This window comes from Sinocyclocheilus grahami, unplaced genomic scaffold (genome assembly GCF_001515645.1).
Source record: "Sinocyclocheilus grahami isolate Dianchi unplaced genomic scaffold, SAMN03320097.WGS_v1.1 scaffold759.1, whole genome shotgun sequence".
NCBI classification, from domain to species: Eukaryota; Metazoa; Chordata; class Actinopteri; order Cypriniformes; family Cyprinidae; genus Sinocyclocheilus; species Sinocyclocheilus grahami.
Genome location: NW_015505938.1, coordinates 570,129 through 596,876, shown reverse-complemented (window position 1 = coordinate 596,876; position 26,748 = coordinate 570,129). Strand labels below are relative to the sequence as shown.

The following is a 26,748-nucleotide window of genomic DNA, read 5'->3' as shown; positions in this document are numbered from 1 at the left end:
GTAAACATAAAACCATGTCTGCATTTGTGATCGGAGAAACGACAAACAACAAACTCTACACTGCTCAAAACTCGCGTTTGAATCATCAGTGGCAAATTCTTTAAATATACTTACAGTCTGACAGTCTGTGAGTCAGAAGCGCCAGACTGTCCTTGCAAAGTTGGAACTGCCGCACTTTATAGAAACAGCCCAGACCCATTGACGCATTGTAGGCTACTCTACCAGGTTCAGGAAACAGTCCTCCATAAAATGCGCTGCACACATCTGAATATTTTTGGTTGAACTGTTCTGGAACAGTGTTGTAAATACAACTTAACAACTGATTTCTAGTTGTGTCCTCTTTTGGAAGGCCAAACAAAGTAGTTTCGCGCTCACAACGAAACACACAGCGTCACACACGGTGGCTTGAGTGAGCAGAGGCGGGCGGGCTTGAGAACGGCGCGGCCAGCGGATTCGACGAAGGAGCGTTCGGTGAGCTTGCGGCAACCACATGTGACGACCTCGGGCTGGACTCCGCTTCGTCCACAGTGAAAGCTGATCCGGCGATCCACAGCGCAAAGGTGTTTTAGGAGGGCGTGGACAAGTCTTAACTTTTATAACGAATATCTCTTTGGATTTGAGACTTTAGTCTTTGCAACTTTACAGATCTTCTTTATGCACCAAGAGCTTGTAACACTCCAAAGAGAAAGGAACAATTTAAATCGCTTCATATGACTCCTTTAACCGAGATGATCAACCAAGTTGAAACCATTGGCAGATCAGCTGATGATCATAAATTTCAGACTAGAATTATTTTCCAGCTGGGCTTTTCCAGAAAGAAACGGTGGTGTGTCCAGAATGACTGATTGTGAAGTTCTTGGCTTCAGCAGCTGCTTGTGATCTCAGGTCGGCTTCACCTACTTTCTTCTCCTCCTCCTCTCCCTCCCTCTTTTCTCTCCTCCCACCCAGCTGTCTCCCATTACAGCTCCCTCTTATCTCTCTCTTTACACTCCTCCATCCTCACTGATTCTTGCATCCCTCCATTTGGCAGAAAAACAACATGTTAATGGATGTATTTTATAGTTGACCTCTGTGATTATGGTTTTCCTTAAAGTACCACAGTAAAATCCCAAAAAGTTTTTTTTGTTTTGTTTTTGGAAATAGTACTACAGTAATACAATGGTTTAGTTTGGGTTTTTGGACATTTTTGGTGTTTTTGTGTAGTAAAATTTATGTTTGGGGTCGGTAAGAATTATTTACTTTTTAAAGAAGTCTGTTCTGCTCACCAGAGCTGCATTTATTTGATCAAAAATATAGTAAAAATTGTGAAATATTATTACAATTTCAAATAACTGTTTTTTATTTGAATGCATTTTAAAATGTAATTTATTTCTGTGATGCAAAGCTAAATTTTCAGCATAATTACTCCAGTCTTCAGTGTCACATGATCTTCAGAAATAATTCTAATATGCTGATTCTTATTATTAGCAATGCTGAAAACAGTTGTGCTGCTTCATATTTTTGTGAAAACTGATTTTTGTGAAATTTTGTAACATTATAAATAATTTTACTGATCACTTTAATGCATACTTGCTGAATAAAAGTGTTAGTTTATTTTAAAAAATCCCCATACTTTTGAACAGTAGCGTATGTAAGACAAAATTATGAGTGATGAATGTCTTACTATTTGACTGTTAGTCAGCACAGGTGTGTGTATGAACATATTAGCGCTGTACGTTTACATTCACACACACATAAACGACGGGCCTGATATCTGCTGTAAGACATGTAGAAATCTCTGAGAAAACAGTTGTGCTGCTTCATATTTTTGTGAAAACTGATTTTTGTGAAATTTTGTAACATTATAAATAATTTGTAAATAATAATGATTTTTATAAAAAAAATCCCCATACTTTTGAACAGTAGCGTATGTAAGACAAAATTATGAGTGATGAATGTCTTACTATTTGACTGTTAGTCAGCACAGGTGTGTGTATGAACATATTAGCGCTGTTCGTTTACATTCACACACACATAAACGACGGGCCTGATATCTGCTGTAAGACATGTAGAAATCTCTGGCTCTCAATCATAGGATTTTCAAAGCCTTTTTCAGTCCATTTCCATGGAAACCATCTCAATTCTGTTGAGTAGAAATATTCAGACTCGCCCTTGCTGGAGAAGCATGAAGATCAGAGCAGCATTAGGTGGTTGGCGTTGATATCATGCGGCGAGTGCTTTATTGTCGTTTTAAAGAGCGCACGCATATTTTCTGGTGCATGCTGGGTGCTCATTCATTGACATTATTTTCTCCTCAGTGGCATTAAAAGTCTTTAGAGTGCAATAGTTGTTTAGGTGCTTACGGTGGTAGCAAGATAACTGCTATTTGGTTGGTCAGTTTGGGTCAGTTATGCGCTGTTGAGTCTGAGGTCTAGGTACATGAGACTAGTTTCTGATTTGATTTGATTGTGCTGATTTTTAGACACAGACAGACAGATATCTTGTCTTCAGTCTTGTCCTGCTGTCACAAGACCAAACCACTGATAACACAAACACATCATTCTCAGCTTCTTCTGTTCCTCTATGGACTGAAACTGAAAGCTGAACAGTAAACGTTCATTGCTCAGATGTTGCTCTTTCTTTGCTCGGGAGACTTGATAGACTATTTATTTGAAGTATCTACTTTTTCTCAGATGTTTCTCATGTTTCATATACTAAAGTTGATGACATGCACAAAAAGTATAGAGCAGGGTTATTTTAGTATTATTTATATACTAATATAGCATTTATTCATATTTTTGTGTTTTTGTCGTTTTTATTAGTTGTTTTTAATATTTCTGTTTAGCTTTAATTTATAAAATTTATTATTTGTAGTTTTAGTAATTTTAGTACTTCAGCTTAAATGTAAATATTTCAGCTAGTTTCCAAGTCAACATTTAAAATTTTTAAAAGTGAAAACTTCTTAAAAGTTTTTTTAATCTAGTATTTATATTTTATTTTATTTCAATTACTGATTTTTAAATATAATATTCTATTATTTATTAATATTTTGAACGTTGCATGTTTTTGTCATTTTATTAGTTGTTTTTAATATTTTAATTATTTAACTTTATTTTATTCCAGTTTATTATTATTTTTAGTTTTAGTAATTTAAAAGTTTAAAAGTAAAAAGTTTTTTTTAGTTCCTTTTTATTTTTTTGGTATTTATATTTGATTTCAGCCTTATGTCAATTACCTAAATATATTTATATAACATTAAATTATTTATTAATATATTGAATTAACTTACATTTTTATTTTAATTTTAGATAAAGTTTTAGTAATTTTGTAATTGACATTCTTTTTTTAGGTTTTTATTATTTCTATTTGGCTTAATTTGATTTCAGTTTATTATTGTTGTTACAGTCATTTTAGTACTTCAGCTTATACTTATTTACTTGAGTTAGTTGCCATGTTTTGTCGAAGTTTAAAAAATATATTATATTCATATTTGACTTGATTTCTACTTTATTTCAATTACAGATTTGTAAATGTTTTAGCTTCAGTTGTAGTGTTCCTTATTAATAAATTGAACTGAAATGTGGATAGCAGCTCAGATCATTTGATCTTATGAATTTGATGAGAAATATCTGAGGTCATATTGAGATCTTTGACTTTTGATTGAGACTTTGGCACAATCTGAGATATTGAGATCTTTTCTGAAACTCTACAGGAGAGATGTACTGGAGTCTTTTCTCAGGAGAAACATCGGAGAAGCAGGAGATCTCAGTAAATTTCAAAATTTTAATTTTCAAATCCCCCCAAATAAGATTTGTAAGATTTATTCTTCTATCATTGTTGCTTGACCTTCATGAGCCTCAGAGACTCTGCAAAATATATGACAAATCTGTGTTATTCACTGAGAGTAGGAACATTGTGCCAGTCAAAACAGACCTGATGTTCTCTCGGATGAAGAGAAAGATACTGAGAGTAGGATGGAACAATAATAGTCCTGCTGAAAGCACCATAAGATTTCAAGCTGGTCCAGACTGGTTAGTGTTGGTTAGTGCTGATCTAACAGGCTATATTTTTGGGTCTATGGTAACTCTCTCTGAGTGAAGGAAAAAGAGGAAACCAGATAGAGAAAATGCAGAATTGAAGGTAGAGGAGTCCAGTCCAGTCAGCAGAAGTCAGGAAACGCATGAGTGGAGGGCAGGACGAAGAGAGGGAGGGGACAGAGCGAGAGAGACGTGTTGATTGGCGGAATGGAGGGGAGGAACGAGGGAGAAAGTCTGACTGCCTTTAAGTCGTTCAAATTCCACATACGATTAGCAGGAAACACACACACATGTTCCTCTCAAACTCTGACCTTCTGCCTGTTTATCACGAAGATCATGACCATCACTTCAGTGCTGAATATAGAGAATGGTTTGGGTTGTTGGTCATGTGTTTAATGGAACATGCTTTAAGATCCTGGCATAATTCTTGTAGCTTTAATTCTACACATTTAGGAAAGTTTCGACAGCAACAGGAAAGTTAAACAACGTTTCTGTAACCACACTAGTTTGAAGTGCTGCCACCAAAGAGATTGTAAAAGTGCTTTCCATCAGGACCAGTGTCAACAAAACATACATATTGTCATTATTTATCACTTTAATGTACATTTGCATTGCATAACATACTGTATGTATATTGTATATATAAAACCTATTTCAGTTAGTTGTCAAAGCATTTCTAATTTTGATTTTAGGTTTTTCTATCTAATTATTTATATTTAGTAATATTATTACTTATTAATAATAGTATTAATAATGTTTTTTTATGTATTAATATTATTTATATAGAGCACAAAATATCTGTTTAAAAAAAGTCACGTGCTATTTTAGTATTACTTGTATACTATTACAGTATTGAATGATATTTAGAATTAATATAATAATAATAATATTTTGTTATTTATTTGCGTTTTAGTTGTAATTACCTCTTCTCATTTAGAGACCATTTATCATCATCCCGTTAATTCCCAAAGGATGAACTCAAGATCTGCCCTGCATGTTGTGTTTCAATCAGAAATGATATATTACAAAAGTAAATATAGTTTAAAATAGAGTTGACACCAATTTGACAAAAAAACAACTTATCTGTGAGACAGACAGACATGTTAGGAGTCGCTCGCTGTGCGTGTCGTGAATCAGATGGCATGAGCCCGAGGAACTATTTTAAACTTACTGTGCATCCGGCAAAATGCGATAGGAATAAAAATAAGACATCGAGAGATGAGGTGAGAGGAGCAGATGAGGAAAGAAAGGAAAGAGTGAGTCCAGTGTGAGGAATTTCTGGAGTCAAACAGTGAGAGATGACACCTGGATCAGAAACACACTAATGTCCCCTCTCTCTCTCTCTGTGTGTCTTTCAGAGATCTGCCAGAGGACGGTGAATAGACTGAGATCCCAAAACCCCAAAATCTGCAAAGACTTGCACTCTGACGCCTTAAACACACACACACACACACACACTGAAGATATACAGGGAGCCAGATAAATGGCTGATAAACAGATCAGGTGAGTTTGAAATTTCAAGTATCACTACTTGGACTTGGTGTTGAACTCTTTTGACCCCAGAACACCCTAGCAACCACTCAGAACACCTTAGCAACAGCATACTAAAGCCCTAGCAAGCACCCAAAACCCAACAATACTTAAGATCCCTTTTACGAGTCTCTTTTATGTCTCATGCTTCGCTCCAGTTTGCCTGCCAAGCTAATAAACGGCGGTGTGGCGGGACTGATCGGCGTTACCTGCGTGTTTCCCATCGATCTGGCCAAAACCCGCCTTCAGAACCAGCAGAATGGATCCCGCCTCTATACCAGCATGTGAGTGTTCACACAGACGAGTCGAATCAGTTCATTAGATTCACTTGTGCATCATATATACTGTGCTCTGCAGGTCAGACTGCCTTATTAAGACCATCCGCTCAGAAGGATACTTCGGCATGTACAGAGGTATGTCAGTAGACTAGTTAATTGTCAACTAAGAGATTATTTTGTGAATGATGTCATTGAGAATGTATGTTTTTCTCTCTCAGGTGCAGCGGTGAACTTAACTCTCGTCACTCCAGAAAAGGCCATCAAGCTTGCGGCAAATGATTTCTTCAGATATCACCTCTCTAAGGACGGGTGAGACAAAAACACACACACACACACAGACAGAGTAAACATACAAATCAATATAAACATGATGACTAGCTCTTTGAGCTGACTGTGCCCATTCACACACACTGACACATCATCTGGCCCGACACACTGCTTGGGTTCATTCCCGGCCTTCAGCATGTCGACAAACATTTTTAATGTTAAGTTTTTCATCTAGTAATTAAATTTTATATACATAAAATATAAAAAATAGAATATAATAAAATAATATGCTAATACAATTTTATTTGTATGTTTTTATTATTTTATTTATGTATTATTACTGTTTCTGTATTTAAATGAAATTCATTATTATACATTTTAGTTAAAAATAGAATATTTATTGCTATATATATAATATTATATTATACTTTATATATATATATATATAAATTGTATGTATTTTGTTAAACTACATATTTTTTTTTTTTCATACACACACACACGCATATTTATTTATTTGTTTATTTATACTTTATTTTTTTATTGCTTTATTTTATACTTTATAATTATATTGAATTGTATTATATTATACTTATATATATAAATAAATTGTATTTTGTTATACTACATTATATATATACTGAAAAAAAATGTACTTAAATTATTTTAGCAAATGGCTGCAATATAACAAAGAGTGAAAAATGTAAGGGGGTCTGAATACTTTCCGTACCCACTGTATATATAATTTTTTTCCCCCTTCTTCTTTCATATACACACACACACATGTATATTTGTTTATTTGATAAATACATACACACAGACACATGTCCACATGTCCAAAAACACACACAGAGCTCAATACCATACCGTGGTATTACCATCTTATACAGTCACAGTAGTGACATACCGACACTGTCAAACATCTCAATCAATTCAGCACACAGTATCACGTTACCAGACCCACATTAATGTTAAATAAGTGTGGAAGCACACAGACAATACCCACAATGCCTTGCTCGGCGGCGTCTCCATGGCGACCGGAAATGGCACTGGTGAATTATTGACCGGCGAGTCAGAGTGTGAATTATTAACGACCCTCGGTGTGTGTGCTGATAACGAGAGAGGCGCTCACACACACTGATCGCGCGTCATCTCTCGTTCCCTCAGGCAGAAACTCACTCTACTGCGAGAGATGCTAGCCGGCTGCGGCGCGGGAACATGTCAGGTCAGTATGCAAACACACACAGCCTCCATTAATAGATGTTCCACTATTATTTTATTCAAGTGTGCACACAGATGATTCAGCAGCAGACAGATCATTGTGTCTGTAATGGCCTAAGAGACAAAACACAGATGCATTAAGGGTACAAGCACACTCCCATTAAACATTGACATCACACACGCGTGAGCTCATCTGCCACAAACAGCTTTTGTTGAGCACTGTCACCTGAAGCAGGTGCTCATTCAGAACCAGCTCTGCTTATTATACTGGAGCCAAGTGGTTTTCATGACGTTCCATTCATTAATGTGCCACAATACCATCCTAAAATACTCCTTTTATACAGAAAACATCTGCAGAAACGGCCACAGGTTCCTCGGATTAGTGAGGCGGGTTTCCATTCACAGATTTTGGGATGTTGCTTTAAAAAATGTTGGATGAAAAGCCAAAGATCTGAATAAAATTTAAAAAAACGCATATACTTGCTTTATTTACTAATATTTTGAATTAGCTTTTCTTTTTATATCTTAATTTCATTTGAATGATCTTTTATTCATTTTATCTTGTCATGTGCTTTTGTCAATTTTATTAGTTTTATTTATATATTTCTATTAAGCTTTCATTTATTTTTCTTTCAGTTTTAGTAACTTAGTACTTCATCTTATGTCAGGTAATTGCCAAAGCAATATTTTTAGTTTTACAATTTTAATTATATATATATATATATATATGAACTTTATTTCATTACATATATGCATACATTAAAAATCAATATTAAAAAATGTATTAAGTTTTAGTAATTTGAATACTTCATCTTAAACATTTTTCATTAAATTTTTATTTTGTTATATATTTATCTATTCTATATATAGATCATTTTATTTTATATATACAGTACATACATATATATATATATATATATATATATAATTATCTAGAATATAATGTTATATATTTTTATATTTTATATATAATTTTGTATATATGCAATTTTATACTTAAATAAAAGTATAAAGTTATAAATTATTATTATTAATAAGTTATACTTATTATTATCACATTTTTATAGATTTATTTGATACATGTTTTTAATAATATTAATTCTAAATCATGAAATTGTAATGATTAATTTAATTATATATATATATATATATACATAAAATAAAAATAAACAAAATAAAACTATACATTATATATACAATTAAAAAGTTAAATCATACAAAAATACATCAATTAAAATCTACAATTAAAACGCAGTGAATGCAGAATATATTTTAACATCCCAAGTACTTTAATTTAACATTTAGTTGAGGTAACATCACGTAACGCTCAGAAGTTGTGTAAATATATATTAATTATTGATCATAAAATCAATCAGCACTTATATTATATTTATAAATAAAACCATTTTATTTCAGATGGAAAAAGAAAATAAAGTGGCCGGAGTAGCACAACGACTAAATGCGCTAAGCATTGCGTTGCGTTCCACTATTGACAGCTTTCTTGACATGTCCAGTCATGTGACTTCTCAGAGGTGATCAGCTTCCTGTCAATAAACTGGTTTCCAGCATGTGGGATTAAATGATGGGATTACAGCAGACTCTGGATGAAGATTGACATGCTGTTTCTAACCACCGATATCTCACTCCAGTAATCCCATTAGCTAGTGCCGAGTCAGGTTTGCAGTGAGCAGATGGAGAACGGACAGTAAAACCCACTTCCTGTCCACCTACAAGCCCCTTCAGATTTGATTAAACGTGTAATTGTGGTGTTAGCGCACATAAACACGTCCCCCGTGTCGCCTGTGCTACTGATGTTGCTTCATGTTTATGCTAATCTAGACTTCACTCAGCTACACAGTATGAACCTCGTTCAGCTTCTTTCCAAAATATGTCACAGTACGAAAGTAAAATGAGTTGCAGATATGCATTTGAACCTTAGCGTGTAGGAGGATATGCTAATTGTATGTTTTTGTATGTGGTTGTTCCTTTTTGAGATAGTAATAGCATAAAGTACAGGCTTTCAGATGAGGCTCCGATAGGCGCAATTATAGCAAGCTAAAGGAGAGGCGTTAACATCAGTGTAAAATTACAAAACCAGTGTCTGGACTACCAGTTTAACCATTTGAAAACAACTTTAGGCATCAAACCTGTGACTTCTTACTCATCCTAGTTTATTTAAACACGTGCGTGGCCCTTTAAATGTGCTTGTTCTCGTTTTCATTGGTTGTGAGGTTTCCTCTAACCTTGTTTCCGTTGTGTTGCAGGTCATCGTTACAACACCAATGGAGATGCTAAAGATTCAGCTGCAAGATGCCGGAAGAATCGGTAAGAATCTAGACTAAAAAGAGGAAGAAATGAAGGGAGGTGAAGTGAGAAATCAAGACACAGGACAGAGAAGAGAGAAGAAGCACTGCCACCTTGTGGTCACATTTCTCTCTGTACATTAGTGTCAAGATTTGTCATTTTTGTACATTGAGCAGTTTATTTATTTGTGTATCACTTTTACACACACACACACACACACACACACATATATATATATATATATAGCAGTCCTGGAAAGGTTAAATGTTGTTATAAAATATTATGTCTGTTGTTATAAAAAGGTATTGTCAGCAATAATAAATCAATATATTATTCAGTATGGCTATGTATTCAATATTATATTGATTTTTTTTTGCCAAAATATAGAATATTAAATATTGAAACATTTTCAGTATTAGTTTTTTCTATATTTTAAATAGTTTTACATTTTTTACATACTGAATATTAAGTCATTGTGAGCAATACTAAATATTATTTAAATCCGTATATTAAATATTATATAGATTTTTATGATAATAGTTTTTTTCCACTTTAGATTTTTTTTTTTATATTAAATATATTATCAATGGTTTGTTTTCTTTTTTTAAATAGTAAATATTACATCATTGTCATTCAGCGGTCCTGAATTTTGAAAAAATACTGAATATTTATTTAGTGCATAACTATTATATTGATTATTTTCAGTATTACTTTTTTATTTATAAAATATGACATATTATATTACATATAAAATATAATAAATAATGCATATTAAATATTTCTTTGAATTATTTTTGAAATACTGAATGTTACATATTAAATATGTTTTCAATTAATTAAAAAAACTGAATATTAAGTAATTGTCAACAGTATTGAATCTTATTTTAAAAGGTGAATATTATTTATTTAGTATAAATATTATACAGATTTTTTAAAATCTTTTTTTTTAATACTGAATATTAAGTAATTGTCAGTGGTACTGAGTAATTCATATGCAAAAAAAAGCTTAAAACATTGTTATTCTACATAAGGGACATTTCAACAATGTTTTCAAGCAATGTTTTGTTATCTACTAAAATTTACTCATGCTCCTGCCATATAGATGCTTACAAAAAAAAGTTAGCAAGAGTAGAGTGCTAAAGTGTGATCCAAATTAAACGAGTGTAAGGGCTCGTTTATGCTGGATACTTGAATGTGCTGTGTGTGTGTGTGTGTGTGTGTGTGTGTGCGCAGCGGCTCAGAGAAAGCTCATGCCTCAGTCTGTGGCCCCCGGGGGCCCCGTGGAGGTGAAGTCCCCCACAGCTATGCAACTCACCAGACAATTACTGAAGGAAAAGGGCATCGCGGGTCTTTACAAGGGCCTGGGAGCCACGCTGCTCAGGTTGGGGAACAAACATGCAAATCTATTACACAATCAGTCGTCAGAACGCAGACTCTCAGCTTCGTGTTTTCTCTCCCTTCAGGGATGTCCCGTTTTCTATCATTTATTTCCCTCTGTTTGCTAATCTGAATAATCTGGGGAAGAGAGGAGCCGACGGTCCCGCTCCCTTCTACGTCTCGTTCTTATCGGGCTGCATTGCGGGCAGCACAGCCGCCGTCGCCGTCAACCCTGTAGATGGTGGGTTTCTCTTTACTGAAACGTCTGTGATGTTCTGGTATCCTGATGCCCTGTTCCAAAACCTAGTGAGCCGCCTACATAGAAAGCATTTTAAAGCATCCTAGAAATACTTCTGATGCAAATGCTGTTCCACAAAATTAGTTTCGGCCTAATTTTGCAGTAAAGGCGATCCAAAAATGCACTGAGCTCAGTGGAAAATTATACACTAAAGATCAGGGGCAAGGCAAGAGAAATGACAAATGCTTAAAATATCAATAAAAATTGTTCTAATCGAATTAAATGAATAATTAATTAATCTTATTATAATGAATGTAATTATAATCTAATTAAACATTTTCAACATTCGTTTTTTTTTTATTAAAAAACTGAATATTAAGTATTGAATACCTTTTCTGATTTTTAATACTAAATGTTATTTATTCAGTATATTAAATAATGTATTGATTTTTGTTTATTTTGAAAAATACTAAATGTTAAATATTTAATATTTAATAATTTGTCTATTGTCTATTTTTGTTACTGAAAATGAAAGATTTTTCTGTTTTTATTTTGTATTTTTGAAATAAATAGAATAGTAAATAGTAAAGAAAATGTAAGCTTTTTTTAGTATTTGTTTTGTCTATCATTTATTACTAAATATTAAATATTTTTCAATATTTAATTTTTCCATTTTTAAAATACTGAATATTAGATTTTGTTTATTTATTACTGAATATTAAATGTTTTTCAGTAAAAAATTATAATAACATTTTTTTTTCAATATAATGTTTTTCTATATTTAAATGCTGAACATGAAATATTGAATATCTTTGGTAATGTTTAAAAAAAAAATGTAATACTGTATAAATGTTGTAGATACATGTGTGATACACATTCTAATGCAAACTCTGTTCAAAACAATTGCCAGTCGAGTCTCCCTTGAATTGAGTCTCTGCTTACCTAGAATGTTCCAAACCGTCACGTTTCATCTCTGTCAGTACGCTAAGTAGGCAGTATGCACTGAAGCAGCTCGCTAGCTTGTGGAACGGAGCCTGTATGTTAGCAAAAACTTAGTATGTTGAACCGACTTGTGTGTGTTTCAGTGATAAAGACCAGGCTACAGTCGCTGACACGAGGGAGTCAAGAGGACACTTACAGCGGGGTGACCGACTGCATCAGGTGATTTGCTTTTTATTGGCCAGTGAGGTCATCAGGTGACCTTATTTCATTAATACTACTGATTTCAGCGATTCGGGTACAGAAAGTCTGAACTTTAGACTGGAAATATAATACATTTTTGATCCATTGCCCATTTTCCATCTGATTACAGGAAGATATTACGCCACGAAGGTCCCACTGCTTTCCTGAAGGGGGCGTACTGTCGAGCTCTCGTCATCGCGCCGCTCTTCGGCATCGTTCAGGTGGTCTACTTCCTCGGCGTAGGCGAATACATCTTGAGCTATCTGCCCAAACGGAACAACTAACCACCAATCCCATCATGCATTGCACCAGTCCCCGCCCCCTCTCACAGGTCATCATTACCGAAGGATCAAAGCGTAACGTGGACCAGTCTGACTGATTTTAATCGTTTGTTGACGTGCCGTTTTTGTTCAAAGCGCCGTGTATTTTTATCTGAATGTGGTGGTTTTAATACTGAGCGTAAAGTGAGATTGTGTTTGCCAAGCTGCCTGTTTTTTGTCCCCACGCTGAGACAAAAATGATGTCCTTTTATGAGCGTTTAATCGTTGAGTCATCGTCCAATCAGTGATATTTAAACCGTTAAATCAACGATCAGTCATAACACCATCTCCTAGAGCTCTTGTTAATTATGTACTGAAATATCAACCCAACATGAAGCTCTTTTTAATTGTTAATTTCCTGGAACAAGAGGACACGTCATGTTGATTAGTTTGCCCTTTAAAGTAGCTGTTTCCGTCTTTCTTACGACCAACTCTGAATGCTTTCCCTCTGGGCTCAGAATGAAAAGTGTAGTCCAAAGTGTCTGACCTGAGAGCAGCTTATCGTTGTGCCCTGTCAAGGCTTTATTCAGCGTATGTTTCAAAATGACATGTCGGCTCCGGAGGTTAATTCAATTAATTTCTCGGAAAAGCTGAGAGAGACATACCAGTGAATGGAAAATGTGAATTAGACTTGAAAGCATCTCTCAAATTGACCAAATCAAAATGGAAATGCCTCCGACCCGGGGTGTAGCAGGCATTAAAACTTCTGTAAAGTTCCCCAACTCTGGGAGATAATCATTATAGATTAAGAGATTCGTTTTGCATGGCCACAGCACAAAGAATATTAATGTAAATAATTTTTTGGGCATATCCGACTCAAATCTGTTCCGCTGTTTGCAACCTGAACAGCAAAATTAGCATTAAATATGATCTTAAACCTCATTCAAACCACATTTGTAGGTGGTTGGTAGCTAAAATTACAACTATTAAAACATTTTTTGTTAAAGGTGAAATAAAATAAAACCGAAATATTAAATGGAAAAATTTAACAAAATGAAAATTTGAAATGTTTGGAATTATTCCATTATATTTGGAATTATATATAAAAAAAAAAAATAAAATTAACAATAACGCATACCAAAATTGCCAAAAAATAAACTAAAATTAAAATGAAGACTGAAACATTTTTATAAAAATGAAAGCTAATTCAATACAAACTATATAAATAAAATGAAAATGAGAAATGTTGGGATCTAACTGAAATAAGTTTAAGTACTAAAATGACTAACTGGAATAAAAATAAATGAAAACTATTTGGAATTATTAAAAAAAAAAAATGTTTAAACAAAATAATCAAAAAATAAATTAAAATTAAAATAAAACCAAAATGAGTTTTATAAAAAAATAAAAGTTAATTCAAAACATTAATAAAAAATATAATAGTATATAAATAATTCTAAAATAACACTGGTTCTTGCTTGCGTACCAAATCAAATCAATATCATGTGACCTAATTAATATTCATGAGCAAAGCTTTTGAATTTTATATTGTGTCCCACCCACTGCAAACCCACTTTAGCTACTTACAGATTTCACGCTACAAAAAATGTAATATTATACTATTCTGAAAACATTCGCAAACCCTAATGCAGTTTGTTGGTTCATATCAGTCAGATCAGATCTGAGAAAGAATACTAATATACTAAATCAACAGAAAAAAGCGCCAAAGTAATCTGCATATCGATTGTAAGACCTGCCCTGTGAACCTATAATGGGTGGAGCTAATAATCATGAATATTAATGCTTTTGGATGCTTTCCCATAATGCACCGTCGCCCTGCAGTGCATCATGGGAGATTTTAATAGCCATTCCAGTTTGTTCGAGAAGCCGCTAAGCACAGACTTTGGACGGAAGTCATATTTATTGATAATTCTGATGATATTGATGTAAACACACTTCTAGTATATCTATCTATATATTTCTATGGATAGTTTTATCAGTGTCTGATTGTTTATGTGGTCATTGTTGATTACTGTGTACTGTACATATGCAGATGATATTATGAAGCGATTATGTTTTTGTTTTGTATGCGATGGCTTATTTGCACACCTCCCCCGTTCCTTCTCTTTATGTTTTTGGCATCTGGAAGAGTTAATATGCCAGTTTACACTTGTAATGTATCAGTGTTGGAATCATGAGCCTGTTGTTCACGCTAGTGTGCACTACCAAGTGAACCGAACAAACCCCAACGCTTTCAGGTTGTAGTTCTCGTTTACTTGACGCTGTTTGTTTTTATTTCTCGCAGAGGCGTTCGGATCGATCCGCAGCCTATTGTGGAGAAGGCAAAGAGACAATGTTTTGGCTCTCAATAGTGCTGTCAGGCTCGAGCGAGATAAGCGCTGCCTATGTGTGCAATGAAGAGCGGTTTTTTGGCTCAGGCTGACAAACAGTCGAGTCTTTCATACTGCCAAACGATTCCTGACCAAATCCCTGCCTAGAATACCTAGAATCTCCTTTCTCAGTTCATGCATTAGTACACTGGTTCTCTAAACTCATCTGGTTTATATCGTCCTGCAGCTGAATATACACTACCGTTCAAAAGATTGGGGTCAAAATGATTTTTTTAAACACTTTTATTCAGCAAGGATGCATTAAATTGATCAAAAGTGACATTTATAATGTTACAAAAGACTTCTGTTTCAAATAAATGCTGTTCTTTTGAACTTTCAAAGAATCCTGAAAAAACACTCAGTTTCCCCAAAAATATAAGCCAGTACAAATTTTTTTTTTCAACATTGATGATAATCAGAAATGTTTCTTGAGCAGCAAATCAGCATATTAGAATGATTTCTGAAGATCATGTGACACTGAAGACTGGAGTAATAATGCTGAAAATACAGCTTTGATCACAGAAATACACTACATTTTAAAATGCATTAAAACAGAAAACAGTTATTTTAAATTGTAATAATATTTCACTGTTTTTACCGTATTTTAGATCAGACAATTGCAGTTTTTGTGCACATAAGAGCCTTTTTTTTATATTTAAAAATCTTACCAACCCCAAACTTTTAAACAGCAGTGTACTGTAATATGTCACTAACGAATATGACAGTGACTCTAAATAGTAATGATCTTGAGGTTCAGAGGGTTTTATGGTGCTGTCTAACAAGTAAACATCTCTAGTCTCGGTGACGATGAACCTTGAAACTGTTCAGATGCTCTTATTTGTTTTTTAAAGGTCATAGGTCAGACTTTACAAGGTCAACGCATGCACAACCCTTCTGACCAGTTACCTCACACATCGGTAATTTGTGTTTAAATGAGTGCATATGGTATTGAAATTGAAGTATGTTTCATGCCTAATATGAATCTGACCTTGTTTTGCCTTGTATTCGTTTCGCCAGTGTGTTTTTGCTAACATTCTTTCCTAAACATTCCAAAAACGAACATAAGATCTGTGAATACTTTTATTATTTTCCCTCACTTTTTTTCCTGTTTTGTGATGATTTCGTCTTATTCAGACTGTTTTTGGGTTCTAATTGTTTGAATCGTACCTCTGATTTGCGTCGTGTTTTCTCAGCTGTGAACTCGTAGTGTTTGTGAATGTGTGTGTGTGTGTGTGTGTGTGTGTGAGGGGTCAATCGTGCGCACGGGTGTAAATGAGTGAGTTGTGTGTTTCTTTTCCATCGTTTATGCAACACTAAAGTGTGTTCACTTTCACTTTCTCCCTCCTTTTCACCATCTGTCCCTCTTCTTTACGCTGTACTTGAAGGAATTAGACAGCAGGTGGCAAAAAACACAAAACAAACACCAAAAATAGCATTGATGATTTTACAGTCCAAGCACAACAACAGATCTGGCACAAGCGCAATATTCACACGGCCCTCTGATATCGTACAATATTCAATATACTAGACTACACATATTATAAGCAACGCATCGCCTGTTTGTCTCGACAAACCAGAGAATGTATCTTTGAATTGTATAATCGATGTAAATTGATAGTATTCAGTCTTATTTAGTAGTAAATTAGATGTTAGATATTTGTGATTTTACTCTTCATATAATGAAGAGTATATATACAAGGACCAGCACATATTTATGCAATAATTAAGAAATAATTAAAATAGACACGGTTGAGTCTCATGAAAAAATGTCCTGGTCATATTTCACCCCTTGAAAAAATTAAAATAAATCATTTGAATATACATATATATATATATATATATAAATAAATTACCATTTTAGGAACCTTTACTATGCTTTTCATTGTAACATTATTTTCATGACAGTAATGTTTTGCTTCATTGTCATGAAAATAACATTTTAAAAATTCAAAAAATAACCTAAAATAGGTTTGTTGTTAGTATTGTTATTATTATTAGATGTTTACATGAGGAAAATTAAAGACTTTTTAATATTTAGGAACCTTTAATATTTTTTTGCATTGTGACATTATTTTCTTGACAGTTACTTTAATATATAGTATTTTTTCTGGTCATGAAAATAATGTAAAAAAAAAATAAAAATAGCCTAAAAATATGTTTACATTTATTATTATTATTTATGGAACCTTTCATATTTGTTGCTTTGTAACATTATTTTCATGACAATTACTGTAATATAGTATACAGTACGTTATATACTTTTGCTTTATTGTCATGAAAATAATTCTTAATAATTCTTTTTAAAAGAAAAAAAAAGTTAAAATAGCCTAAAAATATTTTCTTTATTTTTTAAATATATTTTTTGTTTTTACATAAAGAAAAATAAGACTTTTTAGGAACCTTTAATATTTTTTGCATTGAGACATTATTTTCATGACAGTATTTAATTTTTTTATTTTTGCTTAATTGTCATGAAAATAATGTAAAAACAAATGTTACAATTTACCAAAAAAATTGATATATTAATTGATATTATTTTAAATTTTATTTATTTATTTTTGGGGATGAAATATGTCCAAAACATGTTCTTTCTTGAGAGTTTCACCCGTATTCTCCATGTGGTTCAATCATGCTGCTGTTGAGCTGTAGAGTTATAGACAGAACCTCCTTCCTCCACGACGCCTTTGCTTTCCTCCTCTGAGAGGAACAGTGCAATAACGCACTTTAACTACACACACAAGTACGCAAAATGCACAGTGAGGCCCTTCTGGAAGACAAGGTCAGTCTGTATGTGGAGACGCTGTGAGTTTGTGTGTGTGCTGATACACAAACAGCCACATGTGTGAGACTGAAATATGGCAGTTGTTTTAATCGTTGTTGCAGACACAGAAGACACGCTGATCATGTTGAATTCCTTGTCGTTCAATAAAATGAATTTGTTCATAACGGTACCTCGTGCCTGTAAATGCTTCTGTCTGAACGATGCAATCATTTTTTATAGAGTTATAAAAGCTGAAAAGTTATTATCACTGTACAATTTAAGTACTAATGGCTGTCTTACCTATATGATCTTACATTTTAGTTCATTTGAACTTCATACAGATGGATGCATATAAATGCTCACTGCTTCCTTCAATCTAAAACGTTCTATGCTTTAAGAAATGTAGTGTTGCTGAATGTGTCACGTCAGTGGTCTAGAAAAATCATTAATTCCCAAAAGAGTAAAAATGCAAATATTAGAAGTGTATGCCTGTTAGAAATTAGTTTTAGTCGATTTGTTTAGTTTAAGAGTCTTTACTCAAGGTCGTTTAGTCTGTGCAGTACTCAAAGCGGCCGCTGGGTGTCGCTGCGGTGCTACTCGAAATAACTTACAATTTGCATTTTTAAATGCATTTTGGTCAATCATCCAAAATGCATTCATTCTTCAACAAAAAACAACAACAGCTCCCCAGAGTGTCCAGTAGTGGTGACCGCTTTAATGTGACTTGTACGTGAATTCGATTTTCCTTTCCTTCTCCGTTGTCCAGGGAGACGGGAAATTTAATCGGACACACACAAACCCAAAAGACAGTGTGTGTGTTTGTGAAATTCAGTGTACTTTGAGGCTTTAGGTTTCCTATTGATTGCGGTGAATGACACGCCATTGTTTACTACGGATCTCATTCACTGCATGTTCGCTCTGGGGGTCACTATATGTGTGACCTCAAATATGAGTCACTGCACATTTACTATAAGTGCATTCTGAGTGAACACAAGAAAGAGAACATCACTGCTAAGTTTAGATTGATGTTTTAGTTTAGGGTGAGTGGCTTTGATACCAGAAGTATGAAATCAGAGTACCAGCTCTTAAAGGGACAGTTCAGCTAAAAATAACCTTTCTGTCATAATTTTATCACGCTGATGTTGTACTACACTCGTGTGCCGTTTTTAAGTGTGAAATGCAAAAAAGTTTCATACTTGATGCTTCAAAATAATGTGACAGCATATAGGTTTCGAACGACATGAAGGTAAGAAGACAGTAAGTTTTCATTATTATTTTAATAAATTCCTTTTAAACATCAAGAACATGAGAGGCTGAGCTCATATGAAACATATATTCTCTGAGCATCAACCCTGATCTATTATTAGTCCATCTCCCACTCAAACACACACACAGAGAAAGAGCAGTTAGCATAAGTGAAGGCAGAAGAGAAAAGAGCTAAAAGAGATGGACAGAAGGATGACCACTGAAGTGAATGGGGGATGTGGAAGAGAGAGAGAGAGAGAGACTGGTAATGTGTGTATAGGCCACTAAATCAATGGGAATCAGGTTTTCTGAGAGGAGAAGACAGGGATATTTATAGAGAGAGAGAAAGCAGATCCATCTGTACTGACTGAACAGATCACTAGAAAACCCAATAAACACACATTTTTAGACCCTTACTAATAATTTCTTAAATATAGAGCCTATTGTTTACAAAAATATAATAGATATATATATTTAAAAATGTTATATATTACTTTAATATATTAGTATAGTAAGAGTCTTAAATTGAAATTAAATTGAATATATATTACATTTAATTTAGTCTGATTAAATTAATATATATATATAGTGACTGTCTTTATCAAGTGACTATTATTGTTAACTAAAACAAAGTATTAAAAACATAACTGAAATAAAGCTGAAATTAAAGTAGATGTTAAATGAAAAACTGAAACAAACTATAAATGTTGCCTTGACAACTAAAAGTAGTTTAAGTTGAAGTATACTAATGTTACAAAAACTAAAACTGAAATAAAAACTAATTAAAGCTGTATAGAATATAACAAAATTAATAAAAATGACTAAAGCACATAAGAAAATTTCTAACCATAACTCTAAACTAAGAAACCTAAATATAAAATAAATATTAATAATAATAATAAATACTATACTGATAATATAACACTGCAACAAACACTTGCTTATGTGATATTGCTCTAATATTCATCAAATATTTTTTCATATAATATTTACTAACAATATAATATTTACTCTCTCTGTAGACAGACAGACAGATAGATAGATAGACAGACAGACAGACAGACAGACAGACAGAGAGGCAGGCAGACAGAGAGATAGATAGATAGATAGATAGATAGACAGACAGACAGAGAGGCAGGCAGACAGAGAGATAGATAGATAGATAGATAGATAGACAGACAGACAGAGAGGCAGGCAGACAGAGAGATAGATAGATAGATAGATAGATAGACAGACAGACAGAGAGGCAGGCAGACAGAGAGATAGATAGATAGATAGATAGATAGACAGACAGACAGAGAGGCAGGCAGACAGAGAGATAGATAGATAGATAGATAGATAGACAGACAGACAGAGAGGCAGGCAGACAGAGAGATAGATAGATAGATAGATAGATAGACAGACAGACAGAGAGGCAGGCAGACAGAGAGATAGATAGATAGATAGATAGATAGACAGACAGACAGAGAGGCAGGCAGACAGAGAGATAGATAGATAGATAGATAGATAGACAGACAGACAGAGAGGCAGGCAGACAGAGAGATAGATAGATAGATAGATAGATAGACAGACAGACAGAGAGGCAGGCAGACAGAGAGATAGATAGATAGATAGATAGATAGACAGACAGACAGAGAGGCAGGCAGACAGAGAGATAGATAGATAGATAGATAGATAGACAGACAGACAGAGAGGCAGGCAGACAGAGAGATAGATAGATAGATAGATAGATAGACAGACAGACAGAGAGGCAGGCAGACAGAGAGATAGATAGATAGATAGATAGATAGACAGACAGACAGAGAGGCAGGCAGACAGAGAGATAGATAGATAGATAGATAGATAGACAGACAGACAGAGAGGCAGGCAGACAGAGAGATAGATAGATAGATAGATAGATAGACAGACAGACAGAGAGGCAGGCAGACAGAGAGATAGATAGATAGATAGATAGATAGACAGACAGACAGAGAGGCAGGCAGACAGAGAGATAGATAGATAGATAGATAGATAGACAGACAGACAGAGAGGCAGGCAGACAGAGAGATAGATAGATAGATAGATAGATAGACAGACAGACAGAGAGGCAGGCAGACAGAGAGATAGATAGATAGATAGATAGATAGACAGACAGACAGAGAGGCAGGCAGACAGAGAGATAGATAGATAGATAGATAGATAGACAGACAGACAGAGAGGCAGGCAGACAGAGAGATAGATAGATAGATAGATAGATAGACAGACAGACAGAGAGGCAGGCAGACAGAGAGATAGATAGATAGATAGATAGATAGACAGACAGACAGAGAGGCAGGCAGACAGAGAGATAGATAGATAGATAGATAGATAGACAGACAGACAGAGAGGCAGGCAGACAGAGAGATAGATAGATAGATAGATAGATAGACAGACAGACAGAGAGGCAGGCAGACAGAGAGATAGATAGATAGATAGATAGATAGACAGACAGACAGAGAGGCAGGCAGACAGAGAGATAGATAGATAGATAGATAGATAGACAGACAGACAGAGAGGCAGGCAGACAGAGAGATAGATAGATAGATAGATAGATAGACAGACAGACAGAGAGGCAGGCAGACAGAGAGATAGATAGATAGATAGATAGATAGACAGACAGACAGAGAGGCAGGCAGACAGAGAGATAGATAGATAGATAGATAGATAGACAGACAGACAGAGAGGCAGGCAGACAGAGAGATAGATAGATAGATAGATAGATAGACAGACAGACAGAGAGGCAGGCAGACAGAGAGATAGATAGATAGATAGATAGATAGACAGACAGACAGAGAGGCAGGCAGACAGAGAGATAGATAGATAGATAGATAGATAGACAGACAGACAGAGAGGCAGGCAGACAGAGAGATAGATAGATAGATAGATAGATAGACAGACAGACAGAGAGGCAGGCAGACAGAGAGATAGATAGATAGATAGATAGATAGACAGACAGACAGAGAGGCAGGCAGACAGAGAGATAGATAGATAGATAGATAGATAGACAGACAGACAGAGAGGCAGGCAGACAGAGAGATAGATAGATAGATAGATAGATAGACAGACAGACAGAGAGGCAGGCAGACAGAGAGATAGATAGATAGATAGATAGATAGACAGACAGACAGAGAGGCAGGCAGACAGAGAGATAGATAGATAGATAGATAGATAGACAGACAGACAGAGAGGCAGGCAGACAGAGAGATAGATAGATAGATAGATAGATAGACAGACAGACAGAGAGGCAGGCAGACAGAGAGATAGATAGATAGATAGATAGATAGACAGACAGACAGAGAGGCAGGCAGACAGAGAGATAGATAGATAGATAGATAGATAGACAGACAGACAGAGAGGCAGGCAGACAGAGAGATAGATAGATAGATAGATAGATAGATAGATAGATAGATAGCAGAATATCATAGGAGATTTGGGTCAGCATAGAACCACCCAGAACACTTTAAAAATAGCATAGCAACACCCCAGCATCAAGACGGTGACTTTTGCATGGACGCCTCTCATATTTTCTTCAGGATCTGGTTTCTTGCGTTATTGAGTGATAGTGATTTGGTGAAAAAGCGATAAGGAGTAAAGAGACAAAGCCACCCGACACCTTACAGCAGCAGCAGAGATTACAGTAATGAGCTTCATGCATCACGCTCACACTCATTAACGGCTCGGCAAGCATCACATACATGTGAAATTCTGCCATTTCACATGATCCAATAAGGTTATGTAAAATAAACTCAACTCGAATATCACACCGCAGTCGGCTCTGCTAGTGTGTGCAACAAACCATTCATCTTCATATGCTGCTGTTTCTGACTTGAACATGTTGCGTTTTTAATTGACCTCATGTAAATGCTGACTTTTGCATGAGATCAACAGAATGAATTATGGGTAATTACTAGGATGGCGTTTAGCATCTCCTTTCTTTTTGTATCAACACACAAGATTGCTGGAAGATGCTGAATTCACATTATGAATACATGTCTGACTTATATTTATTAGTAATGTTTTGGTCAAATGACCTAACCCTAACCCAGCAAAACTCATTAAAGGAATAGTTCACCCACAAATAAAATTGGCTGAAAATGTCCTCACCCTCAGGCCATCCAAGATGTAGATGTAGTTTGTTTCTTCATTAGATTTGGAGAAATGTAGCATTGCATCACTTGCTCACCAGTGGATGCTCAAACAGTTTGAAGTCAAAAATGTCTTACTGATGGATTTGTTTCTTACAGACACGCAGCTTTTCGCTTCACTAGACATTAACTGATGGACTGGAGTGGTTTGAATAACTTGTGGATTATTGTGATGTTTTTATCAGCTGTTTGGACTCTCATTCTGACGGCACCCATTCACTGCAGAGCATCCACTGGTGAACAAGTGATGCAATGCTACATTTCTCAAAATCTGTTCTGATGAAGAAACAAACTCGTCCAAGATATCCTGATGGCGAGTAAATTTCCAGCAAATGTAAACTATTCCTTTAAGACTACAAAACAGCACTTGAACTTTTTGCTTTTTGAAATAAGAATTAAAAACCCAGAGTTTTTCAGCAGGTTTTCTCACGCCTACACGCTCAGATGACAAGATCGCCGTAAGAGCAGCACATGCCATCCGGACACACTTCATTGAGCATCAAGTCATCCCTACGGCAGTTTTATTAAAGATATAACAGACGACCGTAAAGGTTACATAAGAGTGTTATTATCTGTGCTCTGTTCACTGAGGGTCCCGAGGGGAAATCTGCTGGATTTATTCCTCGGCCCGTACAGTTAAAGAAATCAAATTAGCGTTTACTGTTTCTTAATCGAAGCTTGTGGATCACACGTGAGCCAAAGAAAAACGGTTTAATCTGTCTTTCTTACTTTAGCGTCAACCGCTCACCTCAATCACTGACCTTTGCTCCGTCACTCCGGTACATTATCAGTCTCAACAACCACCAAACTGCTCTCTAAATTAACTCAACCGGTAGGGGGGCAATTCTCAAAATCATTATGTTAAAAAAATGAACTAAAGCAGCATTAAAGATGATAAAAGATCATTTCTATGGCCACCAATGATGTTCTCATAAGGTCACCCGCTGTTTTTCTCCACTGCATGCTGCATAAATGATCCTCTGCTGAGTGTCATTATTTCAAGGATAAAGCCAACAAATCTAAAACGACATTTATGAAACTGACAGTTGAGCAACATTTGGAATAAACTGGAAACATGCACAACAATACATGTAGAACCAGTGTTGGGGTAACACATTACAAGTAACGCGAGTTATGTAATCAGATTCCTTTTTTTCAAGTAACTAGTAAAGTAATGCATTAATTTTACATTTACAAGAAAATATCTGAGTTACTTTGTTTTCCCATTTTTTCACTGACACCTCTCCTGTACCCGTGTTGAGAGAAATTGGGAGTGAGATTTATTTAATTTCACTTTTGGTGTGAAAGGGCCTTTACAGTTGCCAAAAATATAACTTTTTTAAATATTTTTTTTTTTATTAAAAATATATAAGCAAGCCCAGCCCAGGTGACAAAAAGTAACACAAAAGTAACATAATGCATTACTTTTTATGGAGTAACGCAATATTGTAATGCATTACTTTTAAAAGTAACTTTCCACAACACTGTAACAGTATGTGATGACCGTGAGTGATTACATGAAAATTACATCAAAAGTTATTTCAAATCTCTAGCAAACGTTTTTGAGTTGTCAGATGTATACAATGTGCAATGTATTTAATAAAAATAAAAAATGTAAATGCATGTGCATGATGTGTAGCTGCCAAATTAACAAAAAAGTAAATGTAACATATATTTTATTGGTAACACTTTACAATAAGGTTCATTAGTTAACTACTTTAGTTCACATGAACTAAGCAGAAACAATACTTCTACAGCATTTATTAATCTTAGTTCATGATAATTCCAACATTTACTAATTCATTATTAAAATCAAAAGTTGTGCTTGTTAACATTAGTTAATGCACTGTGAATTAACATGAACAACTGTATTTTCATTAACAACGATGAATAAATACTGTATAAATGTATTGCTCATTGTTTATTTGTGTTAGTTAATACATTAACATCAATTGAACCTTATTGTAAAGTGTTATATTTATTTATATGTGTGTGTATTAATATTCAGCAAGGACACATTCAATTAAAACATGCATCATTGTTTCCACACAAATATTAACCGGCACCATTGTTTTTAACATTGATAATAATTGTAAATGTTTCTTGAGCAGCAAAGAATGATTTCTGAAGGGTCACGTGACACTGAAGACTGGAGTAATGATGCTGAAAATCACAGGAATAAATTACATTTTATTTTAAATATATTCGAATAGAAAAATGTATTTTAAATTGTAATAATATTTACAATTTTACCATGTCCTCCTACTTTATGTATCATATGGACTGCGTGCTGCTTTGTCGTTTGTGTACCTCAACAGTACCCCTTCCCATTCACTTTCCCATTCAGACATTCTGCTAAACCTCTCCTTTTTAGTTCCACGGAACAAAGAACGCATTCAATGTTTGGAACAAAATGAGGGTGAGCAAATAATGACCATTTTTAATTTTAGGGGAGTAAACTATTCCTTTAAGTGTAGGTCAGTTCTGCTTGTAGTGGCACAATCTAACTGCTAGAAGTCGCCACTTCGACACGCAACTCCTCGGCTGTGTGAGAGGCGTGATACGCGTGCGCAATGAGTGAACGCACCGGGCTTTACTGCGGGACAGGGTCGCTCACCCGTCCGTTCGCTCTTCTCTCGTTCTGTTCCTCTTCATGTGTCCGTCGAGGCCGCAGCCTGTGCGTGCGAACCGGGGTGATGGGCGGGCGGGGCGGGTGGAAGCCGCTGGGAACACGGGCTCCTTCCCCATCGGGATGGTGAGCGAGCAGCTCCACCTGCGGAGCCTCATCTGGCAAATTGGATGTTATGCAACAACGGGTTAATAAAGCAGCGCTTCAGTTAGTGTTTCACTCTGGCTACTATGGTACCGGGTGCATGTTCAACACTCAAAGGATAGAAGCAAGGTTGCATTACGCGTTTTTCCAAACACCCAAGCGCGAGACACAAATCATTCACAGACTTGACATTCGCGTATTCATTTAAACTAGTTGCTATTTTATGTTACTAGTACTTATTTCCTTTTAAATTACAAGTAGTTAATCCTGATCGCACACATACATCACGGAGACGTCTATTTGACGTCTGCATTTACATCTGCAAGACGTATTTTTTAGAGTGTTTGCTCATCTGCGATACGTCTATAGGACGTTTCCTATCAGATGTCAAATAGACGTTTAGAAGATGTCTTGAAGATGTTTATGATTTAGAATGCATGTAAAACTGACGTCTATCAGATGTTTGTACACAGCAGATGCTTTCCAGATGAAGCGATCTTTAACAGACGTCTTGCAGACGTGCGTGTGCTATCTGAAGCTGTCATTCGCGTTCAGTTATTTTTCTTGTACAAATCAGTCCGTTTTTTAAATCATTGTCATAATCATAAACACACTGGTTTGTAGCGCAAACAGTTGTATCGTTTGCTGCACTTTGTTATGCCTAATGAATTGGAAGTCCCGCACATTCACAGAAAATAGCTCACTTTCGCATTGCAAAATAAGGTGAATAGGGTTCAATTAGT

At 35.0% G+C, this 26,748-nt stretch overlaps 1 protein-coding gene across 1 annotated transcript in view; it reads left to right on the top strand.

Annotated features, from left to right (window-relative positions):
- Window positions 1–13,784, top strand: part of LOC107561181 (mitochondrial glutamate carrier 1-like) — an 18,007-nt gene extending 4,223 nt beyond the window's left edge. Inside the window, exons 2-12 of the mRNA XM_016245556.1 lie at window positions 5,375–5,407; window positions 5,447–5,519; window positions 5,705–5,830; window positions 5,904–5,959; window positions 6,043–6,133; window positions 7,259–7,316; window positions 9,577–9,637; window positions 10,850–10,997; window positions 11,080–11,234; window positions 12,317–12,392; window positions 12,544–13,784. Coding sequence (XP_016101042.1) covers window positions 5,500–5,519; window positions 5,705–5,830; window positions 5,904–5,959; window positions 6,043–6,133; window positions 7,259–7,316; window positions 9,577–9,637; window positions 10,850–10,997; window positions 11,080–11,234; window positions 12,317–12,392; window positions 12,544–12,697 — 945 coding nt within the window. The 5' untranslated portion in view covers window positions 5,375–5,407; window positions 5,447–5,499 and the 3' untranslated portion in view covers window positions 12,698–13,784. The remainder of the gene's footprint in view (window positions 1–5,374; window positions 5,408–5,446; window positions 5,520–5,704; window positions 5,831–5,903; window positions 5,960–6,042; window positions 6,134–7,258; window positions 7,317–9,576; window positions 9,638–10,849; window positions 10,998–11,079; window positions 11,235–12,316; window positions 12,393–12,543) is intronic.
- Window positions 13,785–26,748: the final 12,964 nt, after the last annotated feature.